At 59.9% G+C, this 27,282-nt stretch overlaps 3 protein-coding genes across 4 annotated transcripts in view; 2 read left to right on the top strand and 1 right to left on the bottom strand.

Moving 5' to 3' along the window:
• Window positions 1–7,689, top strand: part of IPO9 (importin 9) — a 53,032-nt gene extending 45,343 nt beyond the window's left edge. For both annotated transcript variants that reach the window (XM_061187260.1, XM_061187261.1), the window contains exon 24: window positions 235–7,689. In XM_061187260.1, the coding sequence (XP_061043243.1) occupies window positions 235–345 (111 nt within the window). In that variant the 3' untranslated portion in view covers window positions 346–7,689. The remainder of the gene's footprint in view (window positions 1–234) is intronic.
• A 4,623-nt stretch (window positions 7,690–12,312) lies between these two features.
• Window positions 12,313–15,254, top strand: SHISA4 (shisa family member 4). Its single transcript, XM_061185238.1, has 5 exons — window positions 12,313–12,420; window positions 12,686–12,857; window positions 13,599–13,732; window positions 14,434–14,601; window positions 14,776–15,254. Exons 1-5 carry the CDS (start codon window positions 12,348–12,350, stop codon window positions 14,820–14,822), a joined length of 594 nt encoding a protein of 197 aa, XP_061041221.1. The 5' UTR covers window positions 12,313–12,347; the 3' UTR covers window positions 14,823–15,254.
• A 3,695-nt stretch (window positions 15,255–18,949) lies between these two features.
• Window positions 18,950–27,282, bottom strand: part of LMOD1 (leiomodin 1) — a 33,080-nt gene continuing 24,747 nt past the window's right edge. Inside the window, exons 2-3 of the mRNA XM_061187259.1 lie at window positions 20,277–21,728; window positions 18,950–19,688 (exon numbers count right to left, since the gene is read on the bottom strand). Of these exons, the coding sequence (XP_061043242.1) occupies window positions 19,662–19,688; window positions 20,277–21,728 (1,479 nt within the window). The 3' untranslated portion in view covers window positions 18,950–19,661. The remainder of the gene's footprint in view (window positions 19,689–20,276; window positions 21,729–27,282) is intronic.

The following is a 27,282-nucleotide window of genomic DNA, read 5'->3' as shown; positions in this document are numbered from 1 at the left end:
CTCTGCACCCAGGGGCTTCCTACCCCTGCCCCGTGTTGGAATCCAGCTTCCTGGGGCTGTGTCGTCCAAGTCCTAGGGGTGGATTGCAAGGTGTGGTTTTGGGAAATCCCTGTGGGATTCAGTCTCTGGGTTGAACCTTCCCTAGAGCCCAGAACAGGCAAGCATCCCTCGGGGCACTGGCACTAGTGTGAAGGTTCCCGCCCTCAGGGACACCTCCCTCCTCCGTTCCTCCAGGCGTACCTCACGGACTTCCTCTGCCAGTTTGCTCAGCAGCCCTGCTACGTGGTGTTCTCAGGCCACCTCAACGACCACGAGAGGCGGGTTCTGCAGACCATTGGCATCTGAAACAGTCCTCCTCCTGCCCCGCCGCACACCGTTTTGCAGCCCTCGCTGGCCTTGAGATGCACTTTCTTCTCAGCCTAGAGCGGCCTCTGCAGAGTGACACTGACAGTACAGACCAGGCTTACCAGTGCCATCACCTAGGAATGCTGGAACAAAGGACATTTCCCAAAGTACCCTGAAGAAGCCCGTCTCTGGAAACTTTTTGTCCCCAGCTGTGCCCGCCTCTGCTCCTAGAGTCCTCTGCTGGCCAGGCCAGAATCATGGTGCCCAGAAGGGTTATGTGTTCATGGATTATTTGGCCTCACCTGAGGAGCACCGGAAGTCACGACCGTTCATATTCTAAAGTGGACCTGTTTCCTTTCGCAGGACGTCTGACGTGTTCAGATAGGAATACCCTCGGGCGAGAATGGTGTTTTCTGCCCCGCACCGCAGACGGGCTGGGTCTTGTAGGAGCGAGGGGAAGCGGCGCCAGGGACCCCCTTCCTCCTGCGACACTGAGACTCCCCGTCGAAGGAGGTCATCTTGGTTTTGCCTCGTTGCATGACACAGCCCCTCCCCGACGCTGTTCCTCTGTATACATGCACGCACACGGGATAAGCCAGACAGATGGCAATTTGTTTTTCCTTTTTTAGAAAAAAAAAAATTGGGGAAAAACAGATTTTTTTAAAAAGTCCACCTGACCCAACCATATTTAACATGCCTCTCACACACATCCCCACACAGTCTGATATTCAGAGGCTCCCCCTCTCCCTCAGGAATTCTCTAAGGTGGGTAAGTTGTAGCCCTCAAATTTGCAATGTGTATTTTTCTAGGAGAGTAAAGTAATCTTTACAAATGAATTTAGTCTGCATGGTATAAGGTGTCTCAGCACCTCTGCCTTCTGTTCCTTTTAGAAGGAAAATTAAAATGAGGGGAAAGGCTTAGGTAGAGCCATGTAGTAGACACCCGTGTGTGTTTTAGCTGACCTAGAGGAAATGATTGATTCTCCTAGTTGGGAATTGTCTGTGGTGGGTTCAAAAGTGAATGAGGATAAGAAATCAGGAGGAGGAAGGTGAATTAGCCTGGCAGCCCCTTTTTTGGTACTGCCCACACCCAGCGCCCCATTTTTAATAGCTGCAGAATATTCCTTTAGGGTGGTGGTCTCACAGCGGGAAATAGAATATAAACTGAATTTAACTATCTCAAGGAAGGACCACCCCCCATGGGCATTGATTCTGCAGGGTTGCCTTGGGAACCTCGGGACTTGTTGCCACTAGGTGACCCTGCTGGTCACTGCCCCCCACCTGCAGTGGAAAGCCTGGGAGGGGGGTGGTGTGTGTGTGTTCCCGGGGCTGCCAGCCAGGCCCTGGGCTCATGCCGCCTCTAACCACTGCTCCTCCCCCCATGATTCTGGTGCGATGACGCAGGTCTGGCCACTGGTGCTCGGAGACTCGCCCCACGGTTGTAGGTCTGAAGGCAGGGCTCGGTGCTGAAGGTCCACCAGGCCAGGATGTCCCGGATAGGCACAAAGGAGTGGTCTCGTGCCAGCAGCATGGGAGGCGTGGGGCTCCCACACACTGGCCGGGCCTGCTCCCTAGGAAGATTGTCTGCATCCAGTGCCGAAGTGATCCTCCAGCGAGGTCCTTTCCTCCTGCTCTCCTCTCGCTGGTTTTGGGGAGGACCGGGCCTCCTGCCTCAGAACTTGAGTCCTGAAGGAAAGGGTCGCGGAGGCGTTTCGGGGGGCTACCCCTGCCCCGCAGACTGAACGCTGTGGTGAGAGCAGAGGGAGGCCTCGGTGTGCATGCCCTTCCTCGTGCTTCCAGAGCGTTTCCACGTACGCCATCCCGTTTACCTTGACAGCGGGTTCCCATTAGACGCTTCCATTCTGTCGCTGAGGAAGAGAGTTCAGAGACTACATCCGTTGTCAGGGCAGGAAGTGAGAAAGACCTGCCGGAGGCCAGGGGAACTGACAGAAAGTTACACTCTAGCTCCTCCTTTGTGTCTGTCTTTTCGGCCAAAGAGAACTAGCTCCAGCATGGAAAGGGTGGGGCTACCTGTTTGCAAGGAGTTGGAGTTCAAGATCAGACCGTTGGAGAATAAGAGCCCTTGGCTGTTCTGAGATCCTTCAGGTCCCCTGACCCTGAAGAACAGTGGCTAGGACACCAGGGCCTCGCCCAGGGCTTCACAGAGCTCTCAGTGGAGAGAAGCGCACGGGTACGAAAGCGCATAGGCGGGAAAGGAAGCCGAGGAGCACACGTCCCTGACCTTCGAGCGCCACTGCTTGGGGAGCACGGACCAGCAAGTGACTCAGGCAAGAATGATAAAGTTTAAAAGACCAAGTGATGTCAAACTGGCCTCAGGGTCTAATTTTAATAACATACCAGATGAAATCTGGACACGGTAAAATCAAAAGCATTAGGAAAGCAAAAGTGGGTAACTGTCCACCAGCTCTCTGCAGATGAACCCATCGGGTGGTTTATGGTGTGCCCCAGGGCACTCTGTCCTCAGCCCTCCTTTGATGTAAGTGGCTGATGAGGGTTTTTTATGCCTTACCTTCCAGAAGAGGGTTTGAGGCCATTTACAGAAGAAATAGGTACTAGACAAGGGCGGGGGGAGGCACTGATCATATTCTCAGATAGGGTCCAAACATCTCTACAAGCTGCAAAAAGTGGGCAGAATCTCTATGTAACGTTGTTTTCAAAGATGCGGATTGACAAGAGCATCCATGAAAAAAGCCAGGGATTCCAGAGCGCCGCTGTTGCGCAATCCCGTGCCAGTACCGAGTGTCTGTCATGCCAGGAGCTGTTCACGCGTCTCTGCAAAACCCCAGTATAGACGAAGGCTGGGGTCGCAGCACAGCGTCCAGAGCGGCACGTACGGCCACCTCGACCTTCCTGTGCCTGGCAGCGGGCCTGGAGTGCTCTGTCCCGTCTGGTGGCCAGCGAGGACTCCGTGACAGGAGGCCCATCTGCAAGGGGAAGGCCGGGTGGAGGACCTGGATCGTGTCGAGGAAGGAAGCTGGAAGGGCTGGCGGACTTGGGCAGACAGGACATTGCTCTGGAAGGTAAAAGGCCTGTCCCGTGGAAGACACTAACCCGGCGGACCCGTGGCCACTAAGGAGATGGTAACACACAGCCAATTCCAGGCTCCTCTGTTTCCATTGTGTTTCAGCAAACACCAAGCCTCTCTCACATGCAAGGCCATTGCCGGGTGCAAGGGGTTTGGCCCCTTCCCCAAGGAGCCAGTCTAGTAGGGGATGAGGAACAGTGCGGTGGATCTGGGGATGTTACAAGAGAAATCGGTTCTGGGTTGAGTGCCCATTGCCCGAGGGGAACGGCTGATGGCGATGGGGGAGGCCGCCCTTGCAGGGTGGCTGACAGCTGCCGATGTTTCAGAAGCACAAAATGCAGGGCTGCTCTACGTGTCACCTGTTGATCTCGTTTAGACCCTCTGCCGTGGATCCTTGACCGTGGCTCGGGGGGAGGGTGTTAGGGGCAGTCGGAAGCCCACTTATGACTTACAGGAGGCCCTCGGTTCTCCGTATTAGCGATTCAACCAACCAGGGACAGGGCGATCCTGTAGTAGTTACTGTTGAAAAAACCCGCGTCTTAGTGGACCCGCACGATTCACACCCACGTTCAAGGGTCAGCTCTAACCTTCCAGAGTAGGTGCTGTGTCCACCCCGTTTACAGGTGGATGAAACAGGCCCAGAGATGCACGATGACGAGGCTGAGACAAGCGACAACCGCCGGTCCTCAGTTTCCTTCTCTGTGAAATGGGGAACTGACACCTGCCTCAGGGCTGTGGTTACATGTAAAGAGGACCAGATTGAAGACCCTCGGGCTTGGGCGGGGGCGTCTGCCCCGTGCCTCCCCACCCTCCGGTCGCTGTCGCCGGGAGCTGTGTTTGGCGGTCTCCCTGACTCACTGGGTTAGAGTGACTCAGTTTCACAGATGCTGCTGCTAAATTAGGGCCTCGGTGAGCCTTTGGGAGGACAGCTCTGTGAAGGTCCTGCCGTGGGTGCGGGGGACAGAAACAGAGGCGGCGGCGGCGGCGGCGCCTGCCTACCACCTGCTAAGCAGAGCTTTTCCATGTTGGTCTGCGTGACATTATAAATTATCGATGTATTAATCTGCTTTCACTAGGTTTTTTTCCCTCCACTTATTCCAGGAACATAGCTGAGTTTTTGCACTTTCCTTGCCTTAGTTGCTTTTGCATGGGGAAGGCAGAACTGTTTGAGGATAAGCTGCTTCTGGATCCTTGGTTGAAAGGTTGCATCAACTGAGATTAGGCCCAGGGTCTTGGAGGAAGAGAGGGGGAGGGGTCCCAGAAGACAGGAAGGGAACTTCTAGAAGTCCGCGGGCCCATGAGTCGTGAGGACCCTGCCCTGATCCGGGCAGAGCACCTGGAGATGTGAGGGCTGGACACGGGGCACTGGGGCTCCCGGGAAGGTCCCCGTGCCTGGGCCGCGTAAGTCGAGGCCGCTGGACTTGCAGGCCCCCCGAACTCACATCTGCCGGGCCCGCGCCCGCGTTTGCACTGTGTGAGGTCCCGGGACCTTTTCGGGATCCTGGCACGGGGAGCAAACCATAGGGACCACAGACTGAACTCCCACCAGCGGTCAGGAAAGAGACTCAGTCTGATCTCATTCGACTGGAAGAAAGAAGCGTGGCCTTCTTGCACCCCTGGTTCCCAGCCTGGCTCGCCTGCCTGACCGCGCGCTCACCGGCTGCGGCAGGAGGGCCAGTTCCGCCCAGGCCCTGCCTGTGACCTGCCAGTGACCTCCAGCAAATCCTTTTTCCATTGAATAGAGAGAGAGAGAAGGACCAGAGTGCCTCTGCCGGCTGACCTGCGGTTCTGGTGGGTCTGACTGAACCCTAGTCCGTTTACAGCGCGGAAGCCGAGGCCGGAGGGACTGGGCAGTTTCTCCAGTTCGCAGAGCCAGGAAGTGGCAGAGCAGGGCCCCTGCCCTGGCCGGTGGTTCGGAGCGGGGACTCTGCATCCTGCATCCCAGCTCGGCTGTTCATCCCCTGGGGCCGCTTTGGACGAGCTGCTGAATCCCCAGCCGCCACCTCCCGGGCCGAGGAACGCCTCCTGCAGCGATTCTGACTGTGGGGCTGCCTCACTGCCGGTACCGTGGGGGCCATGATTAGTCTAATCCTGAGCCCAGTGTCGTTGTCAGCACCTGGAGCTGCCCTTACACAGCCGGTCTTGCCGAGGAGGACTGGCCGTTCGCATCTGCGCAGATGCTTCACACGGGGTCAGGCTGAAAACAGACCCCAGGTGGGAAGGGTCAGTGAACCCTTCCCCGGAGAGGGAGTGGGGACAGACAGGAGAGCTGTCAACGGAGCCTTCTTCCTCTCTTACCCTCAGTCCCAAAATAGCACTTGTCTGCCCCACCCTGCCCAGCTGGCAGGGCTGCAGGCTGAGTAAGGTGCCATGTAAAGACAACCTGGCTCTCCCCGTCTGCCCTGCTGGCCGGACCTGGACCTCTGCTGCTCCTACAGCCACCCAGGGCAGGCTGGCTACCCCCGCCTGCTTTCCTGAGTCCCTGGCTGCCCAGGTTCTGCCTAGACTGCCCTGGGACTCTGCAAAGAAGCAGAAGCCCGGGTTCTGGGAGAGGTAATCCTGCAAAGGCAGTGACAACAACCCCTCTAGAGAAGAGCGGTCCTTCCTACCTGGAGCTGGAGCAGCAGTGAGGCCCGTCCCCATCCCCCCGTGCACACGTCCCTGCCCCACCGAGAGGACAAGCACAGGAGACAGCGTTCCGTTCACAGCAAGCAAGAGTCAAGCTGGGGGCTTCCCTGGGGGCGCAGTGGTTAAGAATCCGCCTGCCAATGCAGGGGACACAGGTTTGAGCCCCGGTCCGGGAGGATCCCACATGCCGCGGAGCAACTAAGCCCCTGTGCCACAACTACTGAGCCTGTGCTCGAGCGCCTGCGAGCCCGCACGCCACAACTACCGAAGCCTGCATGCCACAACTACTGAGCCTGCACTCTAGAGCCCACGAACCACAACTACTGAAGCCCACGTGCCACAACTACTGAAGCCCGCGCACCTAGAGCCTGTGCTCCGCAACAAGAGAAACCACCGCAATGAGAAGCCCGCACACCGCAACGAAGACCCAGCGCACCCAAAAATAAATTAATTAAAAAAAATAAATGAGTCAAGCTAGACACCAGGAAAAACCTGATGAAGGAGAAATGTGTGTTTATCCTGGGGCAGGGGGAGCCAGGAGACCCCGTTCCTTCAGTGCAATGAGATTATATCAGGCAGAGGAAAGGGTGTAATGACCTCTCTGGAGGAGCTGGGTGGACAGAGGCCCGCGGGGTGGAGGAGGGCAGAGTGCCCTCAGGGCTCTCCTGAAGAAGAACCTGACTGCCCAGAGGCGAGGGAAGGAGGGAAGGGAGTCACTCTGGTCTCAAGATGGCTCAGCTTGGAACATGGGCCAGGCAGTTGGGAGGAGCAGGAACCTCTGGAGTGGAGGCCCCAGGGCCCCGGGCCTGGGGAAGTAAGGGGGGCCTCGGGGATGCCCAGGTCAGTCTGCTCTGATTTGAAGAGGAGCGTCAAGCGGGGCGGGGCCGGGGGGGGGGGGGAAGGAGGCCCTGGTCATTGCCCCACGTGGGATGACTCTGCAGAGTACTGCCACAGCCCCGGGCCAAGCTCAAACTGGGTCACGGGCTTGCCCCTGCCCTCCCCCCCCTGCCGCTGCCCCTGCTTCCACACAGAGTACTGCTGGGGATAAAGGCTGCGCACCAAGGTCTCCCCAAATACTGCTCTGGCCCGGCACGGAGCATTTTACACCTGTTCAAGGAGAGGCAGGAGGTGAAGTGGAAAGGCCTGGGCTTTGAAGTCACAAAAGTCAATTCTAAATCCCAGCCCCCTGTGAGCTGGGAAAATTAACTTCTTCCAACCCAAGTTTCCTCATCGGTACAATGGGACAAACTTGAAACAGGAGAGAAGGGGTCAGGGCACAACCTTTGAAAGAATGACATAGCCCGAGGACATGACGTAAACTGGTTAGAACCAAGTGGGTCCAAGATGGCGGATGAGTCGACTTCCACTAGACCTTGAGCCTCAGGATACGCTCACTGTAACACATCAGCAAGCTGAGTGACACACCCACAGGTGCCATGACAGTTCCAAGGCCGACCAGAAGGATCAAAAAATGATCCTTTTGATTCCTGGAAATCCCCGCCCCTTCCCGAAATAGCTGGAATGCTCCTCCCACTCATTAGCCTATGAAATTACCCACCCCTATAAAAACTGACAGCCCCATACCCTGGTGCCTTTCTCACCTTCCGAGACGGCCCACACTCTGCCTGTGGAGTGCGCTTCTCTCTAAATAAATCCACTTCTTACCCATCACTTTGTCTCTCACTGAATTCTTTCTGCAACGAGACATCAAGAACCTGAGCTTCATTAAGTTCTAAAACCAGGTGTGTGATCTCAGTTGGAAGACTGTAGGTTTTGGCCGGGTTTGAGTCCCGGCACGTGGGTTCAAGTCCCAATCTGAGGTGCACGGTTTCAAACTCACTTGCAGAGTTAGCTGTTAGTATTACCATTATTATCACACTCAACGCACTCTGCCTCCTCTGGTCCAGGAAAGTGTCTGTCCCGCTCACTGGGGGCCGGGAGGCCAGCTTGTTGAGGGGACCAGGCTCCCATGTGCTCTTGCCTGCAGAAGGTCTGGGGAAGCCCCTCCAGGCCTAAATATCTATCTGTACAACCACCTTCCAGGGCCCCCAGCTTTCCCACCCAAGCCTCTTCCTCACTCCCTCCCAGCCCGGAGGCCTGGCTCAGCACGCAGGTCCGGGTCGGTCACGGCCACAGAGCCGGCCTTAGCTCCCCACCTCCAGGCTCCAGCATCCCCTGCTGAGAAGCGCCAGCCCTCCCATGGCTGCCTGTTCTCGCCTCTGGCCTGCCCGCGGCCCCTTCCTCACCCTCTGCCCTTGTCCAGTCACCTCCCATCACTTGCACTGAAAAGTTTTCCTAGAATTTTGCAATTAGAAGTCACTGATGTCGGGGCTTCCCTGGTGGCGCAGTGGTTGAGAATCTGCCTGCCAGTGCAGGGGACACGGGTTCGAGCCCTGGTCTGGGAAGATCCCACATGCCGCGGAGCAACTAGGCCCGTGAGCCACAATCACTGAGCCTGCGCGTCTGGAGCCTGTGCTCCACAACAAGAGAGGCTGCGATAGGGAGAGGCCCGCGCACCGCGATGAAGAGTGGCCCCCGCTTGCCGCAACTAGAGAAAGCCCTCGCACAGAAACGAAGACCCAACACAGCCATAAATAAATAAATAAATAAAATTAAAAAAAAAAAAAAAAAAAAGAAGTCACTGATGTCGGACTTCCCTGGTGGCACAGTGGTTAAGAATCCGCGTGCCAATGCAGGGGACACAGGTTTGAGCCCTGGTCCGGGAAGATCCTGTGTGCCGCGGAGCAACTAAACCCGTGCGCCACAGCTACTGAGCCTGTGCGCCTAGAGCCCATGCTCCACAACAAGAGAAGCCACCGCAGTGAGAAGCCCGCGCGCAGCAACGAAGACCCAACGTAGCCAAAAAGTAAAAATTGAAAAAAAAAAAAAATCACTGATGTTGCTGAGAGCTGAGTGTCCTGATGAGCAGGAACCAGGGGTGTAAACTTTGAGGAGAACTACTTGGAGGAAAAAGGAGAAAAGCGGGAAAATAGCTAGAAAGGGATGAGTTTCGGGAAACATGAGGTTTTGTTTTGCTTTGCTTTATTTCGTTTTAATGGGGGAGATTTAAGATTTTGTTCCTAAGGAAGGAAGAACTAAAGACACGGAAAGAAGGGATGCTGAAGAGGAGCTCCAACAGATGGGCTCTGAGAGCACGTCGGCGGCGCGCAGCTGGGGCAGGAAGGACAGCCCTTCACCTGAGAGTCGCTCAGCAGCCACGGGGGAGCCCCCGCAGTGAGGGCTGGGGGGTCACAGGGAGCACAGGGCCCTATGGTCCCCACACTCATAGAGCCTGTGGTCTGGGAATGGACACGCTGTCAGGTGTGGGGACCTGGGAACTCTCTCCATACATCCGTCTCTGTGGCATTTTTGACTGCTTCTGCGTCAGGACAGATGTACGCTACCCCCTACCCCGCCCCCATCAGACTACCAGCTGCTTCCTGGGGCAGGAGCCGACCCTCTCCTCACTTCCACTCTCCTGGTGGGGAGCCAGCGCCCACAGGGGCCCAGGACGGGGCAGCACCTTCTTTGGCTGCCCTTCCCTAACCTGTTTAGATTCTGTTGGGTCTTCCACGCCCGGGACACTGGAGAGACTCGCTGTCTGCTGTTGGGCATGGGAGCCACCTGGATTGCTGGATTGATGGACCCTTGTGTTGAGAACTTCGACTTTAGCCTCTCGACAACTTTCTTATATAACTTACAGCCGTGTTCGTTATATTGATCATGCTGTACATTACAGCCCTAGTGCTTATTATCTTACAACTGGGAGTTTGTACCCTTTGACTGCTTTCATCCAACTCCCCCCTCCTCTGGTGACCACAAATCTGATCTCTTTTTTCTATGAGTTTATTTGTTTGTCTGTAATTGACCTACAACACTATGTTAGTTCCTGTTCACAACATAGTGATTCAATATTTCTTTTTTTTTAAGCATTATTTTATTATTATTATTTTCTAAGTTAATTAATTATTTTTGGCTGCGTTGGGTCTTCGTTGCTGCACGTGGGCTTTCTCTAGTTGTGGCGAGCAGGGGCTACTCTTCGTTGCCGTGTGCGGACTTCTCATTGAGGTGGCCTCTCGTTGCAGAGCACGGGCTCTAGCCACGCGGGCTTCAGTAGTTGCAGCATACAGGCTTCAGTAGTTGTGGCTCATGGGCTTAGTTGCTCCGCGGCATGTGGGATCGTCCCAGACCAGGGCTTGAACCCGTGTCCCCTGCATTGGCAGGCGGATTCTTAACCACTGCGCCACCAGGGAAGTCCTGATTCAATATTTCTATACGTTCCAAAATGATCACCATGATAAGTCTAGTTACATCTGTTACCATACAAAGATATTACACAGCTATTGACTATATTTCTCACACCATATTCCTCATCCCTGTGACTCATTTATTTTATAACTGGAAGTTTGTGCCTCCTAATCTCCCTCACCTATTTCTTTCCTCTCCCCAAGCCCCCTCCCCTCTGGCAACCACCTGTTTGTTCTCTGTATCTATAACTCTGTTTCTGTCTTATGTTTGTTCATTTGTTTTGTTTTTTTAGATTCCACATATGGGATATCATACAGTATTTGTCTTTCTCTGTCTGACTTATTTAACTTAGGATAATACTCTCCAGGTCCAGCCACGTTGTTGTAAATGGCAAAATTTCATTCTTTTTTTATGGCTGAGTAGTATTCCATTGTAGGTATACACCACATCTTCTTTATCCATTCATCTGTTGATGGACACTTAGGTTGCTTCCATATCTTGGCTGTTGTGAATAATGCTGCAATGAACATAAGGATGCATAAATCTTTTCAAATTAGTGTTTTCATTTTCTTCAGGTAAATACCCAGGAATAGAATTGCTGAATCGTATGGTAGTTCTATTTTTTATTTTTTGGAATCTCCATACTGTTTTCCACAGTGGCCGCACCAATTTTCATTCCCACCAACAGTGTACAAGTGTTCCCTTTTCTCCGCATCCTCACCAACAAATTTGTTATTTGTTGTATTTTTGATGACAGTCATTCTGACAGGTATGAGATGACATCTCACTGTGGTTTTGAATTGTATTTCTCTGATGATTAATGATGTTGAGCATCTTTTCATGTACCTATTGGCCATCTGTATGTCTTCTTTGGAAAAATGTCTATTCAGGTCCTCTGCCCATTTTCTTCATCTATTTTTTTTTTATGTTGAGTTGTATGAGCTCTTTGTATATTTTGGATTTTGACCCTTATCAGATATATCATTTGCAAATACCTTCTCCCACTCAGTAGGCAAAGCCAGCTGGATTTAGAATGCCTCTGCCACTTACTGGCTCTATTACCTTGAACAAACCCTTTAACACCCTTGAGTCCTAGAAATCTCTGTCTGTAAAATGGACTGATACAACCAGTGAGCTTGGTTTCGCTTGTGGGATTCCGGGGAGCCCCAAATGAGGGGCCTGTCTGAGTGCCCTGAAGGATGCACACAGAGGGGCTAAGAAAAGCTTTGGATTTTCTCCACAGCTTGGTCCCCTGCATGTTCCTGGTCAGGGAGCCCCTGGAGCAGGGGCACAGCTACCAGTACTCAGTACAAATCTGTAAGGAGATTGATGACCCCCTATGGGAGTGGCGGGGAGGGCCTCCCTATGCTCTCTGGCTACTGCAGTATCTCTGCCTGCGGGGCTGCTTTGTGAAGAAAGGGGTTTTCACTGTCAAGGGTGTCGGACTGGATGGTCCCCAGGTGGCCCCAGCTGCCTGCCATCCGGACTGGTGAGGCCATAGGCTGGCGCATGCCAGGGCTGTCCACTCGGAGGGGGAAGGGGCCACTCAGGGAGCCAGCACAGCTGGCAGGGTCCAGGCCTGTGGGCCCGGCGGGGACAAAGCTGCTCTGAGCTGCCTCTCAATGGGCGCCTGTGTTCTGGGGTGGGGGCGGGGTGACCCCCGCCTCCTCGCTCTCCTCCCGCCGCCGCAGGATGTCCCGGGCTGGACACTGGGGCAGAGGAGGTCCCGCACAGGGAAGGTCAGGGTTGGCCGCTGCGCCTGAGCACTCGGAGGTGGCACCAGAATCAGGGCTTCTGGGTGCCGGGACGCCGATTGGGCCGAGGCAGGGGGCGGGCCCGGCCGGCCGCAGCGCCCAGCAGTCACTGGTCCCGGGGGGACTTGAAAGGAGGAGCCCGCTCGGGGCGTGTCCGGGGCGTGTCCTGGGCGGAGCCCGGACGGGCGGGGCGCGGGGGCAGGGTCAGCGCCGGCCGGCCGAGCCCCGCCCAGAGTAGGCGGAGAGGAGCCGGCGGGCGCGCTGGCCCCGCGGAGTTGGGCGGCCGGCGTCGTCCTGCGCGCCCCGCGCCGCTCCCCGCGCCCCGCCATGCCGCCCGCCGGGCTCCGCGGGGCCGCGCCGCTCGCCGCGATCGCGCTCCTGGTGCTGGGGGCGCCCCTGGGTAAGGGCCGGGGGCCGGGGGCGCGGGGGAGGTCTCGGCGCGCGGTCCCGGAGACCTTGGGAGAGCCCGCGCCCCGGAGACCCTGGGGGAGGCTACGACCCGGCGTTGCGGGGTCCGCGGGAGGGGAGGGCGGCGGGTGCTGGGCGTGGGGCCGACCCCAGGGGCCGCTCCGGGCAGAGGCCTCTGGGCGCAGCGACCAGGGTGGAGCTCCGGGGAGTGGGAGTGGGGCTGGGCGGCCACTGGGTACCCCCGTCCGTGCCCACAGCGCTGGCCGGCGAGGACTGCCTGTGGTACCTGGACCGGAATGGCTCCTGGCATCCGGGCTTCAACTGCGAGTTCTTCACCTTCTGCTGCGGGACCTGCTACCAGCGGTACTGCTGCCGGGACCTGACCTTGCTCATCACCGAGAGGCAGCAGAAGCACTGCCTGGCCTTCAGGTGGGCTCCGGCCCCTCCCCTCCTCGTCCGCCTCCACATTCTTAGCCCACACCCAGGGCTCCGGCTTGGGCACGAAGCGGGGCTGTAGCGCCGGGGCTGGGGAGTTCCAGGAGGGGCCGGCTAGTTACCGTCATGTGGTCACCGCTGGCTGGGCTGAGTCCTCCCCTCGCTCCGGGCCTGCGCACCCGGGCGCAGTGGAGCTCTGGGCGCAGTGGAGCTCTGGCCGGAAGGTGGGAGACGGGGGTCTGATTCCCAGGTCCGCTGCTCACCAGCTGCATGATCTTGGGGAGGACATGTCCCGGGTGGGTCACTGTTTCCTCTCCATGAAAAGGGGGGGACACAATGAGTGGTTTTCAAACTTCTTATTGGAGGGGACGCTGACATACAGAACAGGTATAGGGAGGCTGTGATTGAAGTGGGATCTGAGAAAACAGCTCTGGATCATTTCCCAGGGGGCTTTCAGGGCTCCCGTGCTGGAGTCTAACCAGTTAAGTCATGGACGGGGGCGCACACTCCACAGCCCCGCCGGCCGCTCTCTGACCAGCAGGCCGCCTGGCCTTCCGGGAAGTGTGGCCCCCTAAGATCTACCCACACCGGTCGGGCGCAGCCCCACCAGGAGACCCACATGTTGGTTTGTGGTGGCCCCCTGCTGGCCAGGGGTCCGAGCCCAGTGTTACTGTCAGCGTGGTGAGGATTCCGCCCTTGAGGTTGGAAGGTGAGGGGCCCTGTTCTTTGTCTAAGTCCCAAGACCATAGCGGGCATCGCCTCCGCCGTGATCCTCTTCGTGGCCGTGGTCGCCACCACCATCTGCTGCTTCCTCTGTTCCTGCTGCTACCTGTACCGCCGGCGCCAGCAGCTGCAGAGCCCATTTGAAGGTGCGTCCGTGTGGGACGGGGCAGGGGAGGCTGAGCCGGGCCAGGCTGAGACCCACGGTGGGCACCAGAGGTCAAGGGGGTGGGGTTCTGCAGCAGCGTGTGCTTCCAGACACACACTTGCCAGCATGTAACCCCAGAAACAGGAGCGTGCAGGGGCACGTGTGAACGCTGGACTGGTATACACGAGTGCGCCTGCACCGTTTGCCGGCGTCAGTGTGCCTGCCCTGGGTTTGTGCGTGCTCTTGGCTCTTAGGAAGCACTGGGGTGGGGCCTGGAGTGTGAGCGTCAGTCATCGGGTGTGCGCTCCGTGCTCGAAGGACGTGTGCCTGAGTTGGCGTGTGACTGCACATAGGCCCAGACTGGTGGGCGTGGGAACAGTGGCTCCCGGGCAGGGGATCAGTGTGGGAGGACCCCCGCTGGGGGCAGCTCTGCTAGGTTGCAAGATTCCAGCCCCACAGCGGCCATCTCCTTTCCCAGGTAAGACGTTCCCCAGGCTGTGCTCTCTGGCCCAGGAGGTCTCTGAAACCCCCTGAGGGAGCAGACTGCTGAACCCAGACTGACCAGCAGGGGCCACCTACAGGCTCCCTGCTGGACTCGGCCGAGCAGGGTCTGGGAGCAGAGGCGGCAGGGCCTCCCGGGCCGGAGGAGGTGGCTTCCCATGGAGGCAGGGCCCTGAATGCTGGTCCTTGTCCCCGCACTAGGCCAGGAGATCCCAATGACAGGCATCCCAATGCAGCCGGTGTACCCGTACCCCCAGGACCCCAAAGCTGGCCCTGCAGCCCCACAGCCTGGCTTCATGTACCCACCTAGTGGTCCTGCACCCCAGTATCCACTCTACCCGGCGGGGCCCCCTGTCTACAACCCTGCAGGTAAGTGAGCCCTTTGCTCCCACCTGCCCGCCCCCCGCCCCCTCACAACCGGAGTCCTTCTCCCAGACCTCCAGGCTGCCTTGGCCCCTGGGGTCCTGCGTGGTCCTGCGGTCAGGGGTTCCTTTGCGCCCTCCCGTGCCACCGTGACCCTCATCCTGTCTCCTTGGCTTGCAGCTCCTCCCCCATATATGCCACCCCAGCCCTCCTACCCGGGAGCCTGAGAAACCAGCTGTGTCTCGGCCGTCCCTCAGGGATGCCCCTGCCTGAACCTCCATCCGGCCCTGGGGGTGGGCAGGGTCCTCTACTCGCCAGGCCCCAGACCAAGCCGCGCCCTGAGACCTTCTGGGAGCAGAGCCCCAGGGAGGGCAACAGGAGCTGAGCTGGAACTTGGCCGTGAATGAGGGGGGGTGGGGAGGGCCTGGGATGCCTGGACTATTTTTATCCGGGGCGGGGGAAGGACGGGAAAGCCTGGGTCGCAGCCCCTGCTTTCTTTTAGTCCTTCTCCTCCCAGGACCCCAGCCGGGAAAGCTGGGCCGCTCCTGTTTGCCCGCCGTGGGCTGAGGGGGCTCCACCGGCCGTGGGCAGAAGCCCTCCTCCTGGCGCCCCCGTGGGCCGTGCTCCGGCTGCTGGATTAAAGCTGTAATGACATGTCATGTGGGTTGTGTCATTGGGCCACGCACAACTTCCTGGCTCTGCAGCCCCACAGCCCTGAAGCAGGGGAGGGCGGGTGCCAGGGCTGGAGCACAGGCAGAAGCCCCCAGGCTGAGGGCTCCTCGGGCTGGTTCCCAGAGCCTGGAGGCGGATCCTGCCACTGCAGGGAAGAGGGTGCTCGTTGGTTAGATGCCCCACGAGGGGCCGGCGAGTGAGGCACCGCCAGCCGCCCAAGGGCCCCTGCCCCCATTCGGTACACTTAGACTCACACTCGGACCTGGGTGTGTCTGTCTCCCAAGGTTGCCAGGTCTCAGCTTCCTCATCTGTAGAACGCGGATGCTGCCTCAGGGCTGTCCTGAGGGTGAACCGTGTACAGGAAGCTTGGTCAGGTCCGCCCTTCCCCATCTGAGGAGCCAGGCTGGGCAGGTGCTGTCAGCTGCCTTGGAGCACCAGGGGAGCCCAAGGCACGAGGCCCCCAGGCCCAATTCTGTGTCTCTACTGGGCCAGGCAGGTCCCCTCCCCCGCCCCCCTGGCCTCACCTCCTGAGGACGTGGGCCAGTTTTTAATTCAAGTGGGAAAAGTGCCAACTCAGCTTGGAAAGCCACCCAATCCGCCATCTCCCCCTTCCCAAGCCCCTCGGCTCGGCCCTCCTCCCCTCCATCCGCGGTCCTCCAGCCCCACTGCAACCTGCTTGCCCTTCGGTTTCCTCAGGCCTCTGGGCCCCGGCAGCCTCATCTGGATGGCCATTGTGCTAATCATGCCCGGGGCCCACTGGAGGCTCTTGTCACACAGCCCAGGCGGGGAGCTCCTGGGCCAGCTGCTTTGGGGCCAGGGTCAGACTTCTGTCCCTGGACCTGACCCAGATGGAGGGGAAGCTAGGGCTGCTGGGGCCAGAGCTGGGACCACAGGTGCAAGTCCACCTTTTCCTTGAGGATGGGGCAGAGAGGTGGGAGGGGCCTTGAGTGTCCTGGCTTCCGGCTGCAGGTTCTGCCGTCACACGCTGGGAGAGGCGGTCACCAGGTCACTCCAAGGTTTGGACCGTCCCCCTCTCTCTCTCCTGAAGCTGGGAGGTGGAGGAGGTTTGCAGGATAAGATTTCTGAGTTTCCCTAAGAAATGACGTGTAAATGAATGCAAGGCCGTGCCAGTCAGAGCTAATTATCCTTATGTCAACAGCCTGGGGCCAATTAAAAATTGCTCTGTAGTCTGGGAGGGGAGTCAAGTTTATCCCAATCAGAGCTGCCTTCTGTGACGCTGCCCCCAACACTTCCAGTCAATTAACTCTGCAGAGCACTGAAAATAAGAGAATTCTCAGAAAAGGGGAGACCGTGACAGAGTGCAGCTTTCACATGTGGGAGGCAGAGAGGAGGGCCCCCTCACGTTCTCTAGTTTTTAAAACAAGACAGCACCCTGTCTCCAAAAGTGCCACGTCCTCTGTGGCCCAGCTCCTCACCAGGGGACGGGGCACAGCTGCTCCTGCACCAGACACCCTACAACGTGGGGTGGGGTGGGAGGAGCCGTGATCCTCAGGGATCGGGCGAAAGTGGGGTCCTGCTAGGCTGGGAGGGACCGGCGGGGACCCTGAGGGGAGGTCTGGGAAGCCGAGATGGGGAAGGGTGGCGTCTTACACGAAGCCCGCCGGCCTGCACCGTGGGCGCAGCGGGGAATGCTGTGGTGGTGGGCATGCTGAGCCCAGCGCAGGAAGCCAGGGAGAGGGTTAGGGCCCAGGTACTTGGAATACAGTCAGACCAGGAGCCAGAGGTCAGCAAGAAAGGGGAGCGCTGGTGGGGCAAGGGGAAAGCTGGAGGGCGGGTGGGATAAAGAAGGGGGTGAGGCCTGCAGAAGGGGGCCGAGGGGTGGGGAGAAGGTGCGTGGCCAGGTAGTGCAGGTAGAGCACGGGCAAGGCGGCTGAGGGGCACCCTCCCCAGGCCAGCAGCCTGTCCCCCTCCCCCGCCCTCCCCAGCAGGCAGCTGGCACGTGCCTATCCAGGCTGGGTGAACTTGGTGGGTGACCCGCGTTCGGATCTTACGCTTCTTACAGAAGCCACCTGAGTGGCCTTGGTCCCGACGCCTGGCCTGGGCCTCCTACGACAGGAAGTGGGCCGAATGGCCCTGTAGGCCCAGTGCCTCCAGGGCCTGGGCCCCAGCTTGTACACACCGCCCCCAGGCCCGGCGAGGGGACGGGGAGGGGATGGGGGAGGGGGGGCACTTTTCCTGCGGGCGGGGCCTGGGGCCAGCGTCTCAGATGGACCCCTGGACGGGGTGGGGGAGAGAGTGCGGCGGCCGGAGGGCCCTGGGGGAGCCTCCTGGCCCAGGTCGGCAGGAAACCTGGGTTTGAATCCGGATCCATCAGCTGTCAGGTCGTTTGCCCCGCCTTGCAACCCCTCCCCTCAATTCAGCTGATCCCAGAGCACCCGCGCCCCGAGGACGCTCCCGGTCGCCCCGCCCCCGCCCCCAGGCCTCCCCGCAGTTGGGCCGCGCCAGGTCCAGCTGTCCGCCCTCCGGGCTCGGAACGCTGCACGGCAGAAGGCCCGGGGCCGCGGTGTCCGCCAGGTGGCGCTGCGCCACCACCCCAGGCTCGGAGGGGATGACGTCATTGGCCTGCGGAGGCCACAGCGGAGCGGAGAGGGGGGAGGGGGAGGGGGAGGGCGGTGCCCCTGGCGGCCCAGGAACAGCAGAAGGTGGTTTTTTGTCGGCTAATCTTAAGTGTGTCACGCCCTAAAGCGATAGGTCCAGCTGGAGCTCTAGGATCTGGACCCTGGCGGGCGGGGTCGCTTAGGCCTCCTGAGCCCCTTCACCTGCGCTTGTTGGTGCCGGGAGGGGGCGTCACCAGGAGCAGCTCCCGGGCGGAGCTCGGGCTCCTGATGAGCTGAGTGGTCGCGGCCCGTGTCACACTCTCTGGGCCAGGCTTTGTCTGCGACGCGGAGGTGATGTCGGTCCGGCTCACAGAGCTGCAGCCTCGGCCCGCAGACTTGCTGCACTTAGCTTAGGGGCGGCAGTGTGTCCCCCTCCGGCCCGGCCTTGGTTGGGTTTCTGGGGGACAGGCGCGTGGGTGGGGGGAGGGGGCAGGGTGCGCCCTGGGATCTGAGCTCTCTGCTTCCGGGACCAGCCTGCGCTCTGTTTCTGGCCAGACCTAGCTCAGGGGTCCCGCTTCGGCGCAGGGACGCCCCACCTCCGCCCTGCAGACCGGAAGCTGCAGGAAAGCCTACATCTGACCCACACCCAGGTGGCAGTTCCACAGCGACAGGGGTGCAGCTCCTTTAGCCGATCAAACCAGAGAGATGCCTTTGCTATATCGGGGATGGAGGGCGTGGGGCAGAGGGAGTACAGCCGTGTGGGCACTGCTCCCCAGTGGCCTGGGGCTGCTGGGAGGAGATGGCTGGAGCCCGCGGTTAGGAAGAGTCGCGGAGGAGCATCCAGAACACGCCTGATATAGTCATCCCAGCGCCCTGCGCTCCACTCTGCCTGTCACCCCGACGGTGGGCGGCTCTGCCCAATGACCCCAGGGCCTGGACAGCCAGGTCAGCGGGAGCCCTCCCCTCTGTCTGAGTCTTTCCCTCACACTCTGCTTTCTGCGGATGGGAGCTTGTGTGTGGCAACCTGGGGAAGCATGGCAGGGAACCTGAGTTTCTGGAGCCCTCCAGGGAGCCCAGGTGAGTATCGGGACCCTCGGGACAGCACAGAGGTGAGCACAGCCATGCACAGCTAAAGGCTCGTATATATTATCAAAATCTTATGGAAAAACAGATACACAGCTATTTATACAGCAGCAGGTGGGTGTGAGGAAATGTCTGCTTTGGCATCAAACCTTCAGGTCCAGCTGCTGTCTGTCCTCTCCTCATGTCTGGAGCCCACTCCCCCCAGGCTCGCTGCCCCTGCCATGTCCTCTGATTAGCTGGGAGGGGCTTGGGGGTGTCCTCAGCCCCTCCTCCCTCTTCCCTGGGCCCTTGGCCCTCCAGTCTTCCAGGCTTGCCCCACACAGAGAGCCAGCAGCCCAGCGGCCTTGCCCCAAGGGCTCCTCAGAGGCCTGAATCCTGGCCCTAGCAAGGCAGTGGGACCGGGCGGGTCACGTGGTCCCTGGGAGACATCGTTTCTGGATCCTAGGACTTTGGCAGCTTGCCAGCCGCATGGGCCCCAGGCGTGCCGTCTTCTCGGTCACGTGCTGAAAGGACTCTTCTTGTCCAGAAACCTCAGCTCCAGGTATGAGACATTTGTGGAGAGCCTCAGAGACAAGAAAAGGAAAGCAAGGAGAGAAGGCATCCTTCCCGGAGCTGGCCCAGGCCTCCAGCTCTCCCACGGCAGGGCAGGGACGTCCAGAGCAGGTCAGCCGGCGTGGCGGGCGGGGTCTGTGCGGCCCTGGGAAGCGGGGCCTGGGCAGGCGTGGCGTCGCGGATGGCGCCTGCAGCCCGGTCCTACTGCAGCAGCTTGGGCACCTCCACCTGTCCGGGCAGAGCAGAGAAGGTTTAGAGGAGGGAACCCAGCAGGGGCTTCTGGAACCCCTCTCACTTCCTTTCCTGCTGGGCTCACGAAGAGATGAAGTGTGGACAGAGGGAGCCCTTTCCCTTTTCTGTGAAAACCCGATGCCATCGAATGACCCTGGAGTTACAGTTGAGGTTGTGCGGTATCTCAGGAGTGACCGTGTAGGGGTGGGGTCAGCCGGGCAGAGGACCAAGACTCCACCACCCAGGGAGGCCGAGCCTCGAGAAGCAGGGTCTCCAGGGACGGACTGCTTCCCAAAGACCTTTGGGATAAACTGACCTGTAGGACTTGGCTGGTCCTGAGAGGGAATTAGGAAGACAGACCATCTGGGTTTGGGGAATGGGGGGAGGGAGGACGGGTCTGAAGCTGCTTCTCCATTTCTGGGAGAAAGGGCTTCCACTGCAGGGTGAGGGGCTAAAGGGAGCCCCGAGAGGAAGGCCAGGCTCCCCCGCGGGGGAGGCGGGGCGGCCAGCCTGGGGCGGAGGGCGGTGAGATGAGCCAGCCGCCTCCCAGCCCCGCGCCCCCTGCGGCTGAGCGCCCCCGCTCACCTTCTTGAGCTGCTTGAGGTTGCTGGAGCGGATGGCGGCCAGCAGCTGGTCCCGGGAGTTCTGCTCCTGGGCGGGGAGGACCTTGTCGCCCATCTTGCGCTGGGTGGCCGGCGAGAGCGAGTTCTTCAGGTTCTCCACGAGGAGCGGGGGGGCCAGGGGCGGCGGCGGCGGCGGCGGCGCGGCCGGGGCGCCCCCTTTCCCCGGGGAGTTCTTGGGAGCGGCCCTGGGGGACGGCTGCGGGGCGGGCCTGGGGCAGCCGCGGGCGCGCGCCCCGGCGCGGGGCGCCTCCAGCAGCGCCGCCCCCCCGCGGGCCTCGCGCGCCTGCCGCTGCTCCTGCAGCCGCTTCTGCCGCTGGCGGTCCATGTTGCGGCTGAGCAGGTTGGTGACGGTCATGCGGGGCCCGGCCAGCTCGAAGTGGTAGCCCAGCTTGAGCAGCGTGGTGTTCTCCTTGAGCAGCGTGGCCATCTCCATCTCGGTCTTGCCGCCGCAGATGTGGCGCTGGTTGTGGAAGCGGAGCTCGGTCAGCGAGGTGTTTTGCAGGAGGGCCCGGAAGATGGCCAGGATGCCCTTGCTGGTGATGTGATTGGAGTCAAGGTTCAGGCTGGTGATGGTCTTGTTGGCCTTGAGCATGATGGCGATGGCGAACGCCACGTGGTCGTCCGCCCGCGTGTTGGCCAAGGCGAAGACCTTGACGGCCGTGTTGAACTCCAGCGCCTCGGCGAAGCGCACCAGGATCTCGGGGGTGATGCAGTCCGAGTTGTTCACGTTGAGCTCGGTCACCTCCGGGTCGTTGCTCTTCACCCTCTCCAGGGGCTCGTCAAAGACGCTGGGGGCCGCCTCCTCCTCAGCCTGGGCCGGCCCGTCGGCGGGCTCGGCGGGGGCTCCAGGGGCTGATCTCTCCGGCGCCGCCGGGCTCTTGCTCTCTTCGCGGGGGGCCTTTGCACGGCGGGGCTCCTCCTTTCTGGCCTTCTCGTCCTCCGGCCTGGCACCCCTGTCCCTGCTGCCTCTCTCCGCCTCCCGGCCCTCCGTCCGGGTGTCCGTGTCCTTCCTCTGCCCCTGCACCTTCTCGGCCTCCTCTGTCTGGCTTGCTTCCTTCTTCTCCTCTCCCTTCTTCCCCTTGTCTCCGTTCACACTCCCCTGCCTCTCCTCGCCCTTCCTGGGGGCTGCCGTCCCCTCCTGCGCCCGCCCCTCCTTCCCGGCCTCCTTCTTGTCCACCGCGGCCCTGACCCGGCCCTTCTCGAGGCCCCTGACGAGCTTCTCCTCCTTGGGCCTCTCTGCGCCTTTGCCTTCAGCTTCGTCCTTGTCTCTTGAGAAGCTTTTCTTCAAACCAACCCTCTTTGGCTCCTTCCCCAGGTCTGAGTCCCGTCTGGGGCCCAGGGGCTTTTTGCTGGCATCTCTGCCCCTTTCCTCTCCCTTCTTGGAATCTGTCTTGGTCTCCACTTGCTTGCCCTCCTAAGAATTCAGGAAAGAAAAATAAACATGAAGAGCTGGCTACGGAGGCAGAGGAATGAGCCTGGGGACAGCGTGGGGGTCACTTATGTAACCGCCTGGAGCCTCCAGACAGTCTCCGTTGAGGACGCCGTGCGGGGGCTTGGAGTCACGTGCAGAGACCGAGCTGACATCGGACTCACAGAACGTCAGGGTCGTGAGGCCCCAAAGGGAATTCCTGGGCGGCTGTGGCCCTTCCTCCCCAGAGGATCTCAGACCCTGAACTGCTCTCCTCTGTCGTGGGTGACTGGGAAGGTGAACCCTGCTGAGCCTTGCTGGAACATCCCTAGAACTGGTCGTGTCTTTGTTTAAAATTTTAGATTTTTGTCCATATTGCTTTCTTTGTGTTAAATTTGATTTTTTACAGTATTCATTAAAACATTAGTTGTCTTGATCTCTGGGCTCCTGGGCTCCCCTTGTTTCCTGTGCTCCGGGCGGGAGCCTCAGGGCCTTGCCCTGGCTCCCAGGAGTAGGTCAGTGATTCTCAGATCCTGGGGTTTTTACAGCCGAGACCTTTTCAAAGGAAAAAAAGGTTGGAGGGACCAACAAAGGACTGCTTATGTTTTATTTTATCAGTTAGGAGTATTTGTAAATTCTGTCTACCAGCCTCATCTCATCGAAATAAGAAGGAGCCAACAATAAAGAAGGAAGGTAGACGTCACAGAATAAAGGACATACCTTTACATCAAATATGTGTGGCTTTTTGAAAAGCCCACATTATTTCCCTTATTTTTTAGTAAGCACTTTGCTAAGGCCCAGCCCTCTCTGTGAGGAGCCCGGGACCCGCCAGGTCAGCTGACCTCAGGAGAGCTGGACACGTACTGAGGTGGCGGGGGACCGTGGCGAGGATGCTGAGTTGAGCTAGAGGCTGGAGCGTGAAGTCTGCACCTTATTCTGAGAGCCACGGGAGCAGCTGAATTGCCTAAGATGAGATATTAGATTTAACCCTGTCCAACTGTGATAGACCCCAGGGCAGCCGGGCCCCCAGGGACGCCCCGATGTCCTTCTGAAGGTTCTTAACAGGAGGAGGCTATGGCCCGACTGTTGGGAGGTGTTCTGTCTCTCAGGAGCCAGGTGGCTGTGGGGACAGAAGCCCACTCGGCCTACGTGGCCCTTCCTCACATGTGTCCCGGAGGGAGTGGGGTGCTGGTTGGCCCTATGGAAACAGTGTGCGCCTGGACCACAAACACATGCCCTTGGGGACCAGCCCCAGGGTTCATTTAGCTCCGCTGCCAGAATCCCATCAGGCAGCCACGGGGCACGGGGCCTGCTGAGCCAGGACCTTGGAAGGCACCACTTCCCTCCTCCTGCCTCGCAGGCCCAGGTCAGGACTCGTGGGGCACAGAGCCCCCTCCCACTCACTCCGGCTCCCAGAACACGGGTGACCCTTCAGAGCACCTTCCAGGGCTGGGCCAGGAGGGGTGGCGATCATGCCTTGATTCAAAAGGGAGAGAGGAACTTGCAGATACGAGGCCAGTGAGGGGCCCGGTGGCTCAGCCCTTTTAGGACATTTGTAAGAACCCACCCACTGTCTGGCCAGGGAGCCCCTCTCCCCCTCCCCGTCCCCCTGGGTTCAGAGTGGTTCCATCACAGATGCTGTCCCCTCGAGGAGCTGTGGGTGAGCTGGGGCTGTGGCCCACCCCCCAGACGGAGGTCAGGCCCCCGGCCGTGCCCACGGCACACGGTCCCGCTGCCCTCTGCAGGGTTCCCATGCCGCTCGCAGGCCTCGCTTGGAGGGAAACTGGGGATCCAGAGGGATGAAAACTTAGCCAGCTTCACCCAGCGTTCGCGAGAACCCGACTTCAGACCTGTCTCACTAGCGCCCCCCGTGGGGCGGGGTGGGGATGGGCAAAAGCACCCCCCCCTGCTGCCCGCAGAACCTACGCCCGCCTTCTCTTCCGCCCGCACCCAACCTTTCAGGACTGTTTTCCAACATCCTAGCCCTCTCAATGCCCCCGTGTTGTCTTCACCGGGATTCTCCCCCGACCTCACGCGCTCCCCGCACCGGCTCCTAGTGGGCTGGGATCTGCCACGTGTCTGCTCTACAGGGGGGGCGCCAGCCCTTTAAAAAGAACCTAATGAAAAACAGGCCGGGGGTGGGGGGGGGTGCGGGGTGGCGCTGAGTAATCATCATTGCCTCCAAATAGCCAGGAATGAGTGGGGCTGGGGCCGAGAGCTCAGACGTTGCCTTAAAAGGAGAAGCAGCCCAGCTTCGTCCCGGGGCCGGGCTTCCGTGGAGCCAAGCTCCTCGGCACAGAGCACGCTGCCTCCTTGCTTGTCTGAGGCGGACGCCAGGCCGACTTCTGCTGCTGGAACTGGGGCTGCATCCTGGTGACCTCTGGGGGTGACTCTGTGTTCCTGTCTCTACGCCCCTCGACGAAGCGGGTTTAGGTTGAATTGAACTAGGGACCTCCATGGAGCAAAGGTCTGCAGGCCTCTGGATGAGACTAAGCAGAGTTATTTTCTTCCTTTGGGAAAAGCTTTCGGGTCAGGGGAAGCCACAGGGGTGGTTTGGGACTTCCTCGTGGACACAGGGGAGTGGAAAGGATGACCTCGGAAAATCTCTAAGGACCTGTGACACGTGGCAGGGACCTGCCGTGAGTCCAGGGTCAGGGTCAGGGAAAGAGGCAGCTCCCGGGCCCCAACTCCTCCAGGCCTTTCGGCCTCATGACTTTGCTCTGTGCCTTCAGGTGGTCAGGATCCAGGGGACGCGTCTTTGGCGGGTGTGGATGGCAGGATGCCGTGTCTTTCCCCGCCTTGGGCCTTGCACTACTTCCCCGGGAAGTCTCGTCTGATTGGACAGGGGAGAGCGCTTCCCACTTCCACTGCCAAAGCAGGAGATGAAAGGAAGTGCGTGCCTGTCAGGAAGTCCCTAAAAATGAGGACCCCCTCCCCGCCTGGTGTGCTGCACTGAGCCCCCGGCCCACCGGTGCCCTGCGAGCTCACGCTGACTGCCACCCAGGTCCTCTCTGTCCTTCCCGTGACCCATCACCTGAGGAAGAGTAATCCTGGCCCGAGGCATCTGCAAGAAGGGGTTGCAGGCCCCCAGAGGGCAGGTGGAGCCTGGGAAACGCCTCAAAAGGGGAGGGAGTGCAGAACAGACCCGCTAGCCTAGGAGGGGGCGGGGCCAAGGGGGCAGGGGTGGCCACGGCCTTGAGTTTAGGTGCATTTGCTCCTTCCCCACAGCAAGAGCAGGGTGATGCCCACCCAGATGGTTCTGTGTCCCCAGGGCTGCGTGGTGAGGCCCCTGAAGGTCTGTGTCTGGAGCATCCGGGCTGGGGGCAGGGACGCGGCTGCCAGAACTCTCTCCCCAGACTTCACTGAAGTTCTGGGGGCACTGACAGCCTCAAGGGTGTGGAGCGGAGCCCCTTAGAAGACAGCATTTCCCCTTGGCCTTGGCTGGGGCTGCTCCTTGTTCTTCCCTGGTCAAGGTTCCATTTCCCGGGAAAGCATCAGGGGGCATGTCCTGCTCCTGTGCTCAGAGCGCCCCCCCGAACACCTCTCCTTCCTGTCCTGCACCTGCACTCCCCACCAGCCCCTCCTTGTCTCACAGCCCAGCTCGCACCCCCCTGCTTCTCCCCTGAAGCCGGCTGGCCGAGGGCTGGGGCCCTGGCCCCCACTCTCTCCAGGCACCTGGTGACCTCTGATGTCAGGCACTGCAGCTGTCAGGGCCGTCTGTCTACAAGGGAGGGCAGGGAGGAGCCGGCCATGGACCGGGGGCACCCGAAGTTCCCCTGGGAGGGCAGCTCCCTTACAGGGCTGGCAGGCGTGAGGGCAGGACAGGGGCAGGGCCAGGGTTCACGGGGGCTCAGAGAGCTCACTCCCTCCAGCCTCCTGCTGCACGGAGGGCCAGCTCTCTCACTGTTTTCCACCAAGAAGAAAGAGTCTAGATTCTCCCAACAAGAAGTTTCAGCAGAGTCCATTGCCTTCGGGGGGGGGGGGGAAGCGGTATTCCTGGGGCTGGCAGTCCTGGGAGGGCCGGCGGTGCCCGTTTCCCTTGGTGGTTCGCAGGCAGGAGCCTCTACTGAGGCTTAGGCCAGCTCATTGGACTGAGCTTCAGGTCTGTAACAACTGATCATCCCCTAGGAAGCTACCGGTTCCCTCCAGGGCTGTCGGGAAACTGGGATTGTTCAGGAAAATTCTGCCTATAGTTGCATGGGCGTTCATTGGCTTTGCAGGCAGCTTGCAGGAAACCGAGACCCAGAGGGTGGCTTGGAGCTGGGGGAGGGGGAGGGGGCACGGAAGGAGCGTGCATAGGGCTTTGACACCCCTTGGTTAACATTCCCGGAAACATAATTTTTGGGGTGTTCAGGGCTCATACAGACACTCAGCTCCTGCCCATAACTGGTGTCTGGTTAGTCCCCTGGGAACGGGGGCTGGGAGTGGAATTCCCATTGCTGGGCTGGGGTCTGGACCACTCGCTGTGAGGGCAGCACCGTGCCTTCTCGCACTCTCTGAGGCCCACCCAGGACTCTACTCCCGGCTCTGCAGCTCCCAGCACAAGGCCTGCAAGTGGTCAGTGCCTGGCGGGACGACGGCCATGCCAGGCAAGGACAGGCCCAGGCTCAGGGCTCTCCGTGCTCCCAGTCTGGAGCCCCATGGGTGGATAGGGTTAGCGCCAGTCCGCACCCGCGAACACAACAAGCTGTGCTGGAGGCTGTGCCCCTCGACCCCCAAAAGAAAGCCTCCTGCCTGCTCAGGGCGCCCGGGGACATGTGTGCCTGGTGGGCCCTGAGCCCAGGGGCCAAGGTCAAGAGGCTAAGAGGAGCCACCCCTGACACCCAGGCTCCAGCCCATCCTGGGGACAGCACACCAGGGACGGCGAGGCACCCACTGTCCTGCCCAGTGAGGAAACCGGTCATTTCCCAGCTTTGGCCGCGTCTGGAGAGGGCACCACGCCCCCCGCCCCTCCCGGAACCCTCAGCCCCAGTGCGGTGCTCTGCGGGGCTGTCATTGTCCCCATTTCACACAGGATGAAACTGAAACCCAAGGCCGCACAGCTAACCCCGAGGAGGCCGGGCTTCCAGCTCTGGGGTCTGAACCGTTTCCTCTGCAGCCCACCGTCCTGGGTTTCACTGAAACGCTGCGCTGAGGGCTTGGCTTGAGCCATCCTTCCGGTCACTCCTGACCGTCCGTCCGTCCGTCCATCCATCCATCCAAGCAGGCAGGGCGAGCTGAGCTCCGGGCTCAGCAGGAGGAAGCTTGGGGACGTGGGGGTGAGGGCCTCACCCGCGATGACCTTCCCTGGTGTCTCACGGGCTGCCTTTCGCTGTCCCTACAAGCCTTTATCACGTCGTCAGAGTATCTTGGAAACAAACACGGAAAACCCACCACCGTTGGACAGTGTGTGCAAAGGGAGCGCGTGGGCCGGGGGCCAGTGCTAACGTTTTCCTGGCTCTGCAGACGGCGTGTCGGGGGAAGTGAGAGGCTGGAGGTCAAGCTCGGATCTCCCGGGCTCTTCACTGCCCTTCCTGCCATCCGAGCAGCGGGTGCCACCCCTGCCAGGAGCTCCTGGCAA

This window comes from Eubalaena glacialis, chromosome 3 (assembly GCF_028564815.1).
Source record: "Eubalaena glacialis isolate mEubGla1 chromosome 3, mEubGla1.1.hap2.+ XY, whole genome shotgun sequence".
In the NCBI taxonomy this organism is placed as follows: Eukaryota; Metazoa; Chordata; class Mammalia; order Artiodactyla; family Balaenidae; genus Eubalaena; species Eubalaena glacialis.
Note: the sequence above shows the minus strand (reverse complement) of the source record. Positions and strands in the feature narration are given on the sequence as shown.